Source organism: Synchiropus splendidus, chromosome 11 (assembly GCF_027744825.2).
Source record: "Synchiropus splendidus isolate RoL2022-P1 chromosome 11, RoL_Sspl_1.0, whole genome shotgun sequence".
Classification (NCBI taxonomy): Eukaryota; Metazoa; Chordata; class Actinopteri; order Syngnathiformes; family Callionymidae; genus Synchiropus; species Synchiropus splendidus.
This window is the reverse complement of record NC_071344.1, coordinates 5,998,763-6,012,643: the sequence shown is the minus strand read 5'-3', so window position 1 is coordinate 6,012,643 and position 13,881 is coordinate 5,998,763. Positions and strand designations below refer to the sequence as shown.

General features: G+C 43.2%; 1 protein-coding gene across 1 annotated transcript in view; it reads left to right on the top strand.

Moving 5' to 3' along the window:
• Window positions 1-13,881, top strand: part of LOC128767702 (collagen alpha-1(XXIII) chain-like) — a 115,220-nt gene that overhangs the window by 93,666 nt on the left and 7,673 nt on the right. Inside the window, 11 exon segments of the mRNA XM_053879926.1 lie at window positions 1,513-1,539; window positions 2,230-2,256; window positions 9,537-9,608; window positions 10,019-10,135; window positions 11,802-11,828; window positions 11,942-11,968; window positions 12,737-12,790; window positions 12,855-12,914; window positions 12,992-13,036; window positions 13,111-13,188; window positions 13,275-13,298. Of these exon segments, the coding sequence (XP_053735901.1) occupies window positions 1,513-1,539; window positions 2,230-2,256; window positions 9,537-9,608; window positions 10,019-10,135; window positions 11,802-11,828; window positions 11,942-11,968; window positions 12,737-12,790; window positions 12,855-12,914; window positions 12,992-13,036; window positions 13,111-13,188; window positions 13,275-13,298 (558 nt within the window).

Sequence of the window (13,881 nt, the reverse complement as noted above, 5' to 3'; positions counted from 1 at the left end):
AATCGACATGAAATCACATGTCAAAGGTCTGTGTTGGAACGCTAGTAAGCATATTAATAATCGATATGGAATAATTATTTATGACTATTTTTTATCTATGACTGCATTTTTTAAGCCTTTAAAGACAAGGTTTATCCTTCCACCAAAGTTTTCCGTCTCTTTACATTTCCTGAAATTCTGATGTAGGAAAAGTGCTGGCAGTCACCAGATGGCTTGACGTACTATCACATGTTGTTCCTCAAGGTCTCCGCCCGACAGAGCACAGCTCTGTTGAGCGTAAAGCTCTCCAGCAGATTCTGGGCATGAAGGCAGTAGGAACAAATTAGTGCAAGAAGCCTTGTGACAGATTTACAGACGAGGAACTGAGTGGAACCAGAAGTGTGAGAAATATCAGATGGTCAACAGCAAAGGACCGATACATGAAGACATGAATGCTTTTGTGTTGCCTTCAAGTTCATGATAGCTGCTGCTGATGCATCTGGCGTGTTCAAGTCAGGCCACAATACACTTACATTGTGTCATGATCAATGGCTCAGCCTCATATTGCACTGCAACAGGAACGGTTCATGTCAAATTTGTAGTCTCTCGTCTCCTCCATCGTGACCTCAGGGCCTCATGTCCTTTGAAGTGCTCATGAATTTATTGTCCAATATGTACAGAGGGATTGGTGAAGCGCCTTTGCTATTTGGCGTCTTAGCAAACTCTGAATCCCATGAACAAGGGCTTTTGATCATGGAGGCTGAAGCTGAACATGAATAGCTCAAAGTCGATGAGATAGCTTGGACTTCATGTCCAAATTTCCCCTGATAAGGTGACTCAGCTACTCCGGCAAGTAAATGAAATTATGTCAGTATGTTAGGGCAGGAAAAACCTGGGCTTCTTTAGAGAGTTTGCTGCCCTTTCGACCTGCTTGGTATAAGGCTATGAAGACTTTGGGTTTAAGGGTTAGAAATGTCCTAGTGGAGACCACCAAACCCAAGTTTGAGTTGAAACCTGAGACCAAAACTAAGACTTTGAACAGCCCAAGGCAGCAACCACCAAGACCAAGATCAAAACTGTGTTCAGACGTGTTTGTTTTGTATCGATTTTACCATTACAGTTCTTGATTTATTTGGGAAAACAATGACCAACATTGTTGTGATAGCTTCTGCATTCACTTTGATCTTTGTCTTGGTTGTGGTCTCAGGCCCTGAAGGTCTTGGCCTTAGTGTGCTCTGATCTCAGTCTCCACTTGGTCTTGGGTTATACGGTCTCAACACTATAATGCACTCATTCTGATTTGGTTTCTGAGGTTCACCAGGATCTTTGGTGATAAAATGACAAAATAAAATAGTGATGCATGGCGCATATCTCCATCGTCGAAGTGTCTTATGATTGAGCCGTCTCCCTGTCCCAGTTCCATGCTGTGATAATGCCTCCTGGTTTGACCGCATCGTGCTGAGATGTAGGCTACGATGATGTACGATGACTTGCTATTTTTCACCGTCTTCAATCACTGCTTTCCCCCCGCAGGGACCGGCTGGGCCCAAGGGAGAGAAGGTATGCTGCGATATGAGTAACGACACACACATGAAACACTGCGATGCCGCGGATGCGTAGCTTCTAGGCTAATTTACAGCCGGGCAGCTCGGGGAACGCTCCCTCTCACATAACCTCACAGGTGTTTTGGAGAACGCCCTCCCACATTCTCACCCAAAATGACACGTAGTAATGTAGGACCACATATGTCTGCACACATTCTCACGTCAGGGCACTGAAAAGGTTTACAGGCGCTCCGCTAGCTTCTGTGACAGCCAGATGTTTCTGGACACCAGTTACTGTAAGAGCCACCCAAGGAAACTTCTGGTCAGCGGGGTATTAATGGAGGGGGAAACTTTCTGTTTACGTTTGGTCCTTCACCGTAACCAGAGCCACCAGCACAATAGAACCACAGTAAACTGTTTTGGGTAAAGAGTGATTTGGTCAGTCAGAAGGAGGATTCTAGTGACTGACTTCCCTGAACATTGGCATCACTTGTGTAAGCATCTTCATGATTCAGTGAGGAGAGGAGAAGCAGGGGATCAACAACCCCAGCGCATCAGAGCCCACTTGTACGGCCTGTCAGAAGATTTATACGGCTCATGTTGACATCTGGAGCCAGTTCACACTGCATTTTTCTACCTTCACAGACTCGATTAATGTATTTTGTAGCAGAATTGACAGCATTAATAATCTTTCTATGTTTTCCAGGGCGACCAAGGAGACGTCGGACCGCGGGTAAGATTTATGTCAATCAGAATGCATGTGTTGTCTATTTGCTTTTCATTGAACTGCGCATACTTTTATGTTCTTCTTTGATGAGTACGTTTAGGAGTCCAAAAACAGCCAAATGGACTTGAATATTGTCTCTTATCCTAGCGACCCTTCACACTTTAAACAGGAGACAATGTGTCTCATGGCTTGTATCTGTGGATTACACAAATCCAGCCTCCCTCCCATGTCTATTTAAGTGGCCCATAATAGTTTGAAATACATATTTATCAAAAACTACATGCTCACCAACAACCCATTCTCACTACCCAGGAGTCAAATATCTTCTTTTGCCTCTCATGTTGATGCCATATCAGCCCTGCACGTTCATGTTGTTGCCAACCAGTCCTCACTCCCATGGCGTGATATATTGATGTTGGCAGAGTTGACTTTTTCGTCCAATACTGACGACAAAGGCAGTGATGCATGTTGACGCATTGGCAGCGTGACATGTAAAAGAGAGACGGATGTTGGGGCTAGGTAAGACATGGGATGGCACTCATTCATTCAATGTGTCAATTGTTATTTCATGCCCGTCAAACAGCTGTACATTTTAGTTGTGGAGACTTTCGGTATGTAGAACGGTAAGTAAAACGTGGGTTTTTTTTTCACTCCCCATGCCTTGCACTAACCCTGCATGATGTCCCGCCCCACCACCCTGCCAGAAAATGTGTTTTTAATCCATTCAAACACCTATGAATCAACTTGCAACGCAGAAGGCTGCCTTATGTCATTGTCTGAAAGGCTTGTTTTGAGTCGCTTTGTCCACCAAATGACACGTGTATAAAAGAGGTAAAGGAGCACCATCCCATGTGTAGCACTGAATCCAACTTCTGTTTTTGTTTTACGTGACACGCAACCCGTGGGGTCAGGTTATGCTGGGCTGCAACTGAAAGCCTTCTGCGTCAACATGGCCGACTGCGAAAGTCTACTTGGATATAGTTACAATTGTACGTCTTGGGAGTGAGAATCTCCAATCGTATTGATCTGTCCACCAATGAAGATTGGAGTCGAGACATGTAAGGGCCCTCGTCCCTGAGAGTGACTTCAGTTCTCATCTTATTGCAACATCAAGTCAATTCATCCACAAAGAACTCTGTTCAAAACCGTCTCAGCAAATGACAAACCCTGCCCTGAATCTGAGTGACGTTCCAACTCTGCTTCCACCGCAACCCCCCCAAAATCTTTTTATTAAACTATTAATTTGTCCCGGGGGTGAAAGCTGCCTTTGCCCACCACAATCTGTTTAAAGAAACACAGCATTTAAACTTGGATGACGGCGTCGATGCTGTGCCGCTACTTAGCAACTTCAGCAACAACACACTGCGGGTCATCTGATGAGGTTTAGCATGGCTGCATCCCTGCTATTAGAAATGAAAATATCAAACCTCACCATAAAAGCATGTCTGCTCACCAGCCTGGGCCGAGCTGCGTTTCTATGAAAGATGTTGTGGAGGCAACACTTTGTATCTACGGTATCGTGAGATCTATGGGATCATCTCCCACCATGTTCAGTGCGACGTAGAAGAAGAAGCCGAAAATATTTCCTGATGTTTAATGTTATTTTTCCCATTATGGTTGAAATGAAATTATCATTGCACGAAAATAAGAACAGGGACACTCCAAAGAGTCCATCTGCTTTGGCTTAGGCACAAATGTTAAAACCAGGACACTTCATTTGGTTCCTTTCATGATGGTAAATAGTGAACTCAGCACATGTACTCGCTATCATGAGAATTTCAATGTGCTCTTTATAAGATTATTCTCTTGTTCTTAATTGTGACAACAGGAAGGCATCTTTTAGATCTTTTGTGTTGTGGTTTTACTGTAGTCCATTAATTCACAATAGCAGAATCAAAACCTGGGGTCTAGCTGCAGTACAAAGTTGACATTAAAGGTTAAAATACAAGTTGTTGTTTTTTTTTAGGTCCTAGGAAGTGGCCTACAAGGATGAGGTCATCACACAAATACTCAAAAACATTTTTGGATCTCTTGTCAAACAAAGCCATTTTTATTACTGATGTGTGTTTACGCTTATTATTATTTATACTCCTTCGTCTGGTTTCACACTAAACTTTGACCATTCTATTTACATATTTCTCCCCAAAACCGCGAGTGTTCTCTTTCCTCTTTGTTACCGCTGCCGACCATGTGGCTGTCAGGGTTGCAGCACTGTCAAGCAAGACTCAAACAACATTTGTTGACGCCAGTGTATAAATCACCCCTCGACTAAGCTGACATGAAGGGGTTTGGTTCTCTATTATTTCTCTGCGGAGACTGAATGAAGTGTAAATTTGACACGACGGCCATGCGGAACCATATTTACGATGTGGTTCAGAAATACCTGATTCCTATCAAGGCATGCGCCATTTCATTTCCCAACTTCTTGATTTCAAGATAGCACAAAATCCATTTGGCAGTCATTTTTATGGTTTCCCACGAATGTTAAATATTGAACTTGGAGAGGAGTTCAGGTACTTTTTTGTTGTCAAGTGCTGCAGTTGACAGCTTTAGTTCGTGTACTGCCATTGCGAGACGTGTCGTTGGTTCATTCCAGGGAGCGCATTCCACCAATGTGGCCGGAGAATAGCCGGGAGTTTGCAACACGATCTCAGGCGTCACACATTGACAATAGTCAATAAGGGCTCCAATTGAATCAAACGTTGGCCTTACCTCTGTATTTCTTGACATTCAAAATGAATGAGGTCAGGATGAGGACATGCGGTCGCAAGAGTGGTCTCAAGTGCATATTTCCCAGGTCTTGGTCCCGCCTCGGTATTGACTTCATCTAGACTCCGTCTCAAAGCCACAGCTAAATATTTCAAAATCACAAATATGTCAAATTCCAAACAAGACTTTTGTTTTGAAAAACTGAAAAACCTGATGAAGCTAGTTCTCAACATTATTGAATTACCTAAATTTTCCTGTTGTGCTCATTGGATTTTGGACATTTTCTCACTTTATAAATAACATTTACACCTCTCACCCCAGATCAGTGTCATGGTGCCTTAGCATGAAATTATATTGCGGCCGAAATAGCAGAACTGAACTGGTCTGGGGTTTGGTGGTCTCGACTATGACGGTAAGAGATTAGAGAACGTGTTGTGTTGCTGAATTTTGGGGAAATTAGAGATGACAAAAGCTATGTTGCTTCTTTAGTTAGACTGAGATTTGTCCTCTTTAATTTTTTAGATTCATTTGCCGTAAGAATATCTAACCCTGTGGTGAACCACCTAGAGTAATTCCAGTCATCCAAAGAGGTGCCGATTGACTGGCTGTTCTGCTTGTGAGGTCATTTTCTGACGCGGTTATTGTGTCATTTGGTGTCTGATCAATATTCCATTTCGGTCAGTTCTCTCATGTTTGAGAGAAAGATTTCTTTACTGCTGATTTGTTGGTTTGCTGACCAAGTCATGGATTTATACACAGTCCATTAGGTGCTGAGTTGATGCTGTTGTTAACAGAACCTTTTTGGAATACCTGTTGTAACCATCGTAGCGACTTACCAACACACAGACTCTGGAATGACAGAGCACTTTAAATCCAAGTTGCAGACTTGAAGCTATTAATACAGAGTAATGACCTTTTTTATGTATTATTTTTTTATGACTATGTCGGGTTTTATCGGCTGTGTGTGAATCCTGCTCTCGCCAGCATTAGTTTTCGTACTTTGCTCAGCACCATGTTGTGGAAATGTGCTGAATAAATATGACAAATGACCTTGACACGACCTCACCAGTTTTGAGTTATATAATCTGACGCTCTGTAACCACTTATCATCCTGCTAATGAACCTTGGAACAATGCAGAGACTTCATGAGGTCATCCTCCGTTTCATTGTTCTCAGTCATTAAAAAACAGTTTCTCAACAAAACAGGAAGAGGCTGTATATTTCCGTCAACTTCCTCTTAATCCATCATTTTTCATTCTTTTGTGACATTAAAACAGAAAGGAAAGTGGGGCTGCAGCACTTTCCCTTTTGAGTTGGAATAAACACGAATGCCATCATCATTTAGCAGAAGCTCCGTCACCTCACCGTGTCTTCAACCGTCGGACGTCTGCGGAGGAGACGAAATGTGGCAAACGGAAAGCCGCTCTACATCACTGTCAAGCCTTTATTTCCTCTCCATTGATCATTTTCACTTCCTACGTCAGGTTTTATTAGGACAAATGACAAAAACAGGACAAGAGGATCGTCAAGGTTTCAGGGAAACGGCAGATTTGGGAGACAAAAGGTCGTCCTCAGTGTGGGGTATCTCTCACCACAGCGGGAATTCAACCCATAAACATTTTCCCAGTCTCTGCGCCGTTAAATGCATGTGGAGGGGATCCCACTGCATGTTTAGATTAGTGTGTCCGCAGCGTTTTAAGACTAGACTTGACGGAGGTTTCATCTCCAGACATGACCGTCTAAAGGTCGTGGTCCGGCCGATTTTAGGTCACGAACGATTGACCAAAGGCTTGATGAGACTGAGGTGCGGGGGAAGCCTCTGCCTTTTTCCCCCTCAAGAGACGCTTTGGCAGCCATGTGGGCTTCATGGCAGGAGCCGCATGAATGAGTGTAAGTGACAGTGAGGAGTGGGGGATGAGAGGAGGAGAAGAAATCTGTGGTTTTGGATCAACCTCAGCTATCCCGCTCTCACCACAGCGTGTTAACAGAATCCTCATGAGCGGACGAGGACTGCGCTTCATCTCTTCTATCTCTCCATCATGTGTTTTGGGAGCGAACAGAGGAGTTACACATTGTTCTGTGCTCTTTGGCTAACAGTCAACTGGCCTACTGTCTGCATGACAGACACTCCTCACAGACAGTTGGCCAAGGCCAAGCCACGGTGACATCTTAAAAAAACACTTGGGTAAAAAGACCTGATTTTAGGAAGCACTCTTGAAACCTAGTAAAATAAGCTTTTAATTGAGCCTTAGTCAATGCTCCATAATATTCCAATTATACTCTGCATTTTGATGTCACTTGGTATCCTGCCTGTAGCTTCACTTACAATAAGTCAGTTGCGATGGTGTGGCCTCATCCTTTCATTTTGAACAACAGGAAATACTGTTGAAAAGCCTGCCGTCACTAGCTCCAACAGACAAGTGCAGAATGTCACTTAAATAAAGTGTACAGAGGTAATAAAAAAAAACCCGGTGTTGCACATTGCAGTGACCCACTATCCAAGTCCGGGTTTGAACATGTCCACATAGACATCTGGATTAAGATTCGAGTCAGGATTGGGTCATGGTTAAACACAAGGTTAGATTGTGCCTCCACAACAACATAATCTCTGATCAAATGGTTGTTTGTTTTCCCCGGGAAATATACCAGAAAGGGACATGACATTGTACCCAGTATTACTTGCGAAACTATTGTATTGGCCAATGGCTTTGTTGTGTTGTTCTCTGTTACACTTTCTTACACTGCAACTAAGATTGTGAACGTCACATTTTTATCCATCACTCGTGGGTAGGTCAAATCTTCAATGAACCAAGCATGTTTTCACCCCGCTTTTAAACAGCCAACTCTTCTCCAGCTCCAGATTTCCCTTGTATGATGTTGTTGGAGCGAACTCAACCAGAGAGCCAACATGGTGTTCCCTGCTCTTTGGCTGAAGATCAGCTCTGCTGCTATCAACTTGACAGGCAGTCATCACAGACGCTGGCGGTCGGCTTAAACAAACGGCCTGTGTTTAGTCTTGAAAAGAAAAAGTGGGAAGATATTAAACGGAACACAAAAAAGACTTTAGATAATATTTGCTATGGTCGTGTTAATGTTTTGGAGGCTATCTTCGCTTTATAAAACATGATTCCTCCCAACATTTATTATTTCGCTTGTTAATAACTTTCATAAATCTCGGGTCACATTCCAGCTGACGTCCCTCAGCCAGAATATGCATTTAATGCTTCTCTCTCAGCACTTTTCGATAGCAAACCAGCGTTTAAAAGCGAGTCTCATATGACTTAAACAGTCAGTTAGTTGCTTGTAAGTCTGAATTGACAGCCAGCTTTTACTTAAAATACATTCAGATTTCTTGTCTTATCTAGCTGAAACACAGAGATGTTTTCCTGCATTGCACATGCAAAAAGAAGTCAGTAACATCCTGCAACCAATATTTAATATATGTCATCGTTGCCGCTTTTCCTTAAGATAAGAAGAGATAAGATAAGATAAGATAGACGGAGGAGGATGCATCGTCATAAACACCATGAAACTGGCTTGGGTCGCACCAGTCACATCCAGTTGTAGAGTGCAGAGACATTTCTCAGCCACAGTGAAGATGTAATTTTTCATGGAAATATATTTAGGGAATACCTCACAAAAATCAGGAGTACAGTGCACGTGCAGACCTCCATCAAGGTGCTCATTCCCACCCAAATAGAGTATTGTTGCTCCACTTTGACTCCATTGATGGAAGTAGATGCATTTTTAGCACTTGAATGTCAATGATATCACATCAAAATTTGCATGTACAACCAAGTAAGAACTGAGCAGTGAGGACCAGCGTTTCAATATTTGGTGATCATTTCATTGAATTCCAATCTTAACTTTTTCACTGATATGTACATTCTACATCCAGATGTGCTTGATGATTTGCTTGAGTCGCTGGCCAGTATATGCCGATCATTAACCCTGTCATCTCACAACAGAACTGTGTTGTCACATGCTCTTCCTTCCTCACTGAACATCAAGGCCATCTTCAGTGATGTGTAGCTGCTTAAATGCATCACAGACCACCCACCTGCTCCCAGGAGAACGCTCCAGTCTTTTTGCATCGATCAAATAGAGAAAGCAAAAAACAGAATTTCACAACTTTACAAGAAGTCAACACAGCTTTGTGTTTGGGTTTTATTGGCCCTGTAAAGGTTTATAGATTTTCATCCTCTCCTGAAAGGGAATAACTCCGACGATTCCTCCGCATCCCCCCAAGACCAACCGCATCACGACACAAGATGCTCACCTTTTCACTTTACGTCCCCCCAGGGTCCTCCTAACTACACATACGCAGGACTCCACAGTAATCAAATTCTCACCGTCAAGGTTTGTACCCACCGCTGACCCCTGGTCCGACTCTCCCAGCAGCTCTCCTCCACCGGGCTGCTGACCCTCTTCTAATGTTTTGCCTTTCTCCTCTAGCTTCTGCAGAATGTTTCTCTCCTCTGGCCCGGCCACATGTTTACACCCTTGCCTTGTCCTGTCTCTTGCTTTGACTTTTCATGCCCTCTTGTTTCTGCCCTGCCTCCTCTGTCGCACATCAGATGGTTTTTCCGAGATATGACCACTTTATCTCTGGAGATCAGTCCAGCAGTTTTCAAAGACGGATTTTTAAGGTAGACCTCACCTGCAGCATGAACACCTAACTGCTTGCACATCTGTCCTGATTCTCCATTGCTCCTTTTTCCTAAAATGGCCTTGCTTTTTTTTTCAATACTTTTTCCTCCCTGCTGGCTCTGGCTCACAGGCCGTGACTAAACACAAAAGTTTGCTTGCTCTACTTGACAAAAGTTGATCATAAAGAGCCACATGTTTGGAGAAGCTTCAGTAATGTAATATAAGATCAGTTTATTTTTGTCCTTTAATAGCCGTGTTACATTATTTAATTCAATTTGTAATATCAGGCTAATCCTTTTATCCTCGGTCCATTTAACTGGTGGCTTATTTCAGACTTTTGAGGATGGGATGGATGGATAGCGGGGTAGCAACAATGCTAGTGATTTACGTATCGCTTCCTTTTCTTCAGGGTGACCAGGGGCAAGCTGGACCTGCTGGTCCTCCCGGTCCTCCAGGTCCACCCGGCCCCAGAGGCCCACCGGGAAATACCGGCAAGGATGGCCCACGAGGACCAACCGGAGAACCGGTAAGGGTTTACATATCTTGTCTCAGGCTGTCCACTATCTAGCTTCATAAAACCACTAAGAATGTTCACATGCTGCTCAGTGGGCTGCTGCTAGCTCAGTTGTGTTGACCTCGCAGGGTTCAGATGTACAGAGTAGATTGCTTTCCGTGTGAACGCTCCACATAGATGCATTGGCGAAGAGAGAAACCGCAATAGCGAATTGCTCTGAACTCGGATCCCGGCTCTCTCAGGTTTGCCAGTGAGCTGTGGCGTACCTAAATGCTCCCTGAATAGAAACTGCTTTTCTTGTCTGTTTTGTGTAAGATAGTAGCCACAAACGTAGCCTACATTCTCCCACCCTTCCACCAAGCTGGTGTCACTGTGCTGCCTGTGAAACCGATATTGCACTGCGGCAAGTTCATGGGCAGTTTGTTGGCTTCGCCAAACAATAGCTCCATCTCACCCCGGGCAGTTTATATCTCTGGAGATCGACTTTCCCAGAGTTGCTCTCAGATGCAGTGGCAGCTGAAATGTGTGGTTAGCGAACAGAAGACAGGGTTTGAGGCTGTGGAGGTAATTTTTGTTTACATAAGTTGAGAAATGTATGCTCTGTTGCTTGAAGCTGGCAGCAAAAGAATGGAGGGGAAACTCTTGGTGCCTAATTGATATGTTCAGAGATCACGCAGAACCTAATCTCAGATGACATCTGGAACACAAACAGGCTTTTACATATTTCAGCTGCAACTCAGCTTCATTTGAAGATTTAAAAAAATACAAGTAAATTACTTGTTCCTGTCAGTTTATCCACCCTGGATTCAATGGCGGTCAGTTGCTTCCTGATCATTGTGTTGTTTGGATTCCAGTTCTGTTTTGTTCTTAACACCAAAGATACCATTAATTCTTTTTTGACCTTCAACACTGAAAAATGAGTTTAGGAAGCTTTGTGTTCCTCGGTTTTTTTGTCTTATGACAAAGCAAGGTCAGGTAAAGTAGATTTTATTGTTGAAGTATACATTGGACATTGAAGTATAAAATACAACATGAATAACAAAAGCACCGTGAACAAAAACACAAGTGTCAAGTTGACAGAGTGAGTGAGTGAATGAAGTGACTTCAGTGATCATTGATTCAAGTCGTGTCTGAAGCTAGGAGAGCCGTCCATGTGGAAGTCGTGGAACTCTCTCCGCCAAAAAAGGCCTGACAGCTTTACGTCCATGTGAAGTGGCAACAGTTTGATGTCAGGCTACATGAGCCTGACATATTGGCCATATTTCAACACCAAACTTCACGAGTCTTTCTGGAAAGACTTTGAGCGTAATTTAGGGGTGACAAGGAGCGCATCTGACATCTGAGCCGCTCTCTATCCCGCTCTCAGGATAAAAGACGTAGCAAGAATGCAATGGTGATTTGTTTCACGCTGCTGCGGCGGGAGATCAGACGACTGAAAGGGAATGGCGAGGAGGAAGGTTTGCCCTCTGCTGCGAGCCATGTAGGCCGAGGCGAGTGACAAGGAGGACTAGCCATGAGAAATACACACTGCCCTCACACCGTTTTTGTTGTAGATTCTGCTGTCTCTATTTTTTTCTATTTCCTTTCATTGAATATCCCTTGTGTATACTGCCATCTGTTGGCTGTGTGCCTCTCCTGCAAGACAGCAAACACCTAACGTGTCCTTTTCCTGCCTCAGGGGTTTCCCGGACGTGACGGTCTGGAGGTAAGGAGCAAATGCGATTTTTAAAACTTGTGTTTCAACTCCATTACGTGACTGTATTTTTGTTTGTTTTACATTTTGACTAATTTAGTTGACTATACTTCGTTTCATTCCAGGGTCCTCATGGAATGCCTGGGAAGCCCGTAAGTAGTTATGCATTTATTATTTAAATCTCGATGGATATGCTGTCAAGAAGACACACAAGCAATTTTTTGTAAAAGTCGCACTGCTTTATGCAAGACTGTGGACGCTACTAATACTTGGGACTGTTTAAGGTTGGTTGTTTTTGGGTTAGTCACAAATGGGTTCATTGAATTTAAATTTGTGCTCAGCCTTTTTTATTTTATTTTATTAACAGCACTTTATTTCAAAGCTCTTTCCTAGTTGGTGGAACCCCCACTGACCATGGCAATAAATTCTATTCTGATTCTGATTCTGACTCTGATGAGTCGCCTACTCAGAAATGTCTGAGACTGCAGGACCAAGATCCTTTAATTCAGGAATGATAAAAAAAAAGAAAAACACAAACATTCCTTGGGAATTTAAAGGAGTTGATAGGAATGTATGGGGATAAACATTACATTACAAACAATACATTTAAAAAAAAAATAATTCACTCTTCATTGAGAACTTAAATATAGTTGAGGAATGTATATTTGAGCATAATCTTCCATTCAAATACACATGAATATGCCCTTCCTCAATCACATGCAGGAGCACACTGCATGGCTACTGAGACCACACCTCCTGCTGGCACCGTGCATGGCTCCATCACATGTACAGAAGATTTCTAGGAGACCAGACTAGGCTTTTACCCTAAAGACTATTGAAGATAATGGCTGGAAGTTAAGGGGCGACAGAATGATTTGGTTTTACGTGAGAGACTCACTCAGTCAACAATCTAATTGCAGGGTGAAGACGGTGAGCCAGGATATCCAGGACAGCAGGGTCCACCAGGGATGAAGGTATATGGTCCTCACATCTCATCGGCCCGCGATAAGTTCTTCAACATTGTCCTGTATTTAAAAGGGCGAGCCTGGCTCTGGAGAAAAAGGAGAGCGAGGGATGGATGGACTACCGGGGTTAAAGGTGAGGTGACATTTCACATGTTCCGAGCGTCTATCGGGGGCAAAGGTTGGTTAACAGAATGCATGTTCATCTAACAGGGAGAGAGAGGTGAAACAGGAGAGCAAGGACCACAGGGACCAATGGTACGCTAAGATAAGCGGCTGCTTGTATACAACAGACGTTTTCCAATTTTATCTTTCATCTTTGGCTGTTTCAGGGTTATCCCGGTGAGAAAGGTGCGGACGGTTCCTCTGACATTATCGACTTCAATGGGAAGCTTCTGGATGCTTTCCAGGTGAGTGACAGTCAATGAATTCGCTTCACCAGCCGAAACAAACTGTGTTTTTTTTCTTTACAACTGTTGGCGTTTCTTCTTGACAGGCCATCAAAACCATCAGTGTTTCGGTAAATTCTGCATGATTTTGGTGGAGTGAGGCATCACTAACGCCTTGAGTAGATTTCACACGCACCTTTGACTCGCCACTATTCCACCCGTCATCATTTTAAAAAATGCCATCCAGACTGAGTAATCGCTCTCAAGGCATCGGGCGAAACACCACTCGAGATTAAAGGTTTTCAGAGGGCATCCCAGACCGTTTAAGAGCCATGTTTTATATGAGGAGAGGCGTGAAATGTGAATCAAAGGAGGGAAATTGGCACCAAAGTAAGATTATAAAGTTTTTATGAAGCAATGAATGAATGCAAACAAAGTCAAGCTGCGTTTGTTGAATCATACTCAAAAGCATCGGAGGTATGCAAAGCACTATGTGGAGTTTATTTCGCTCTCTCAGAGGACACTGAACATGATCCGTAATTTGGGAACGTTCATCACTCAAATGTGTCTCCTGGCTGCTACTGTTTTGTTATTAGAAAGTCAATTCGGCTCATTTCTATTTCATATTATGCACATATTTGCACTTTCATAATAATAGTTCCTATATAATACATGTATTTATTTTTTTTGTAGCATTTAAAAGGTCATTGTTTT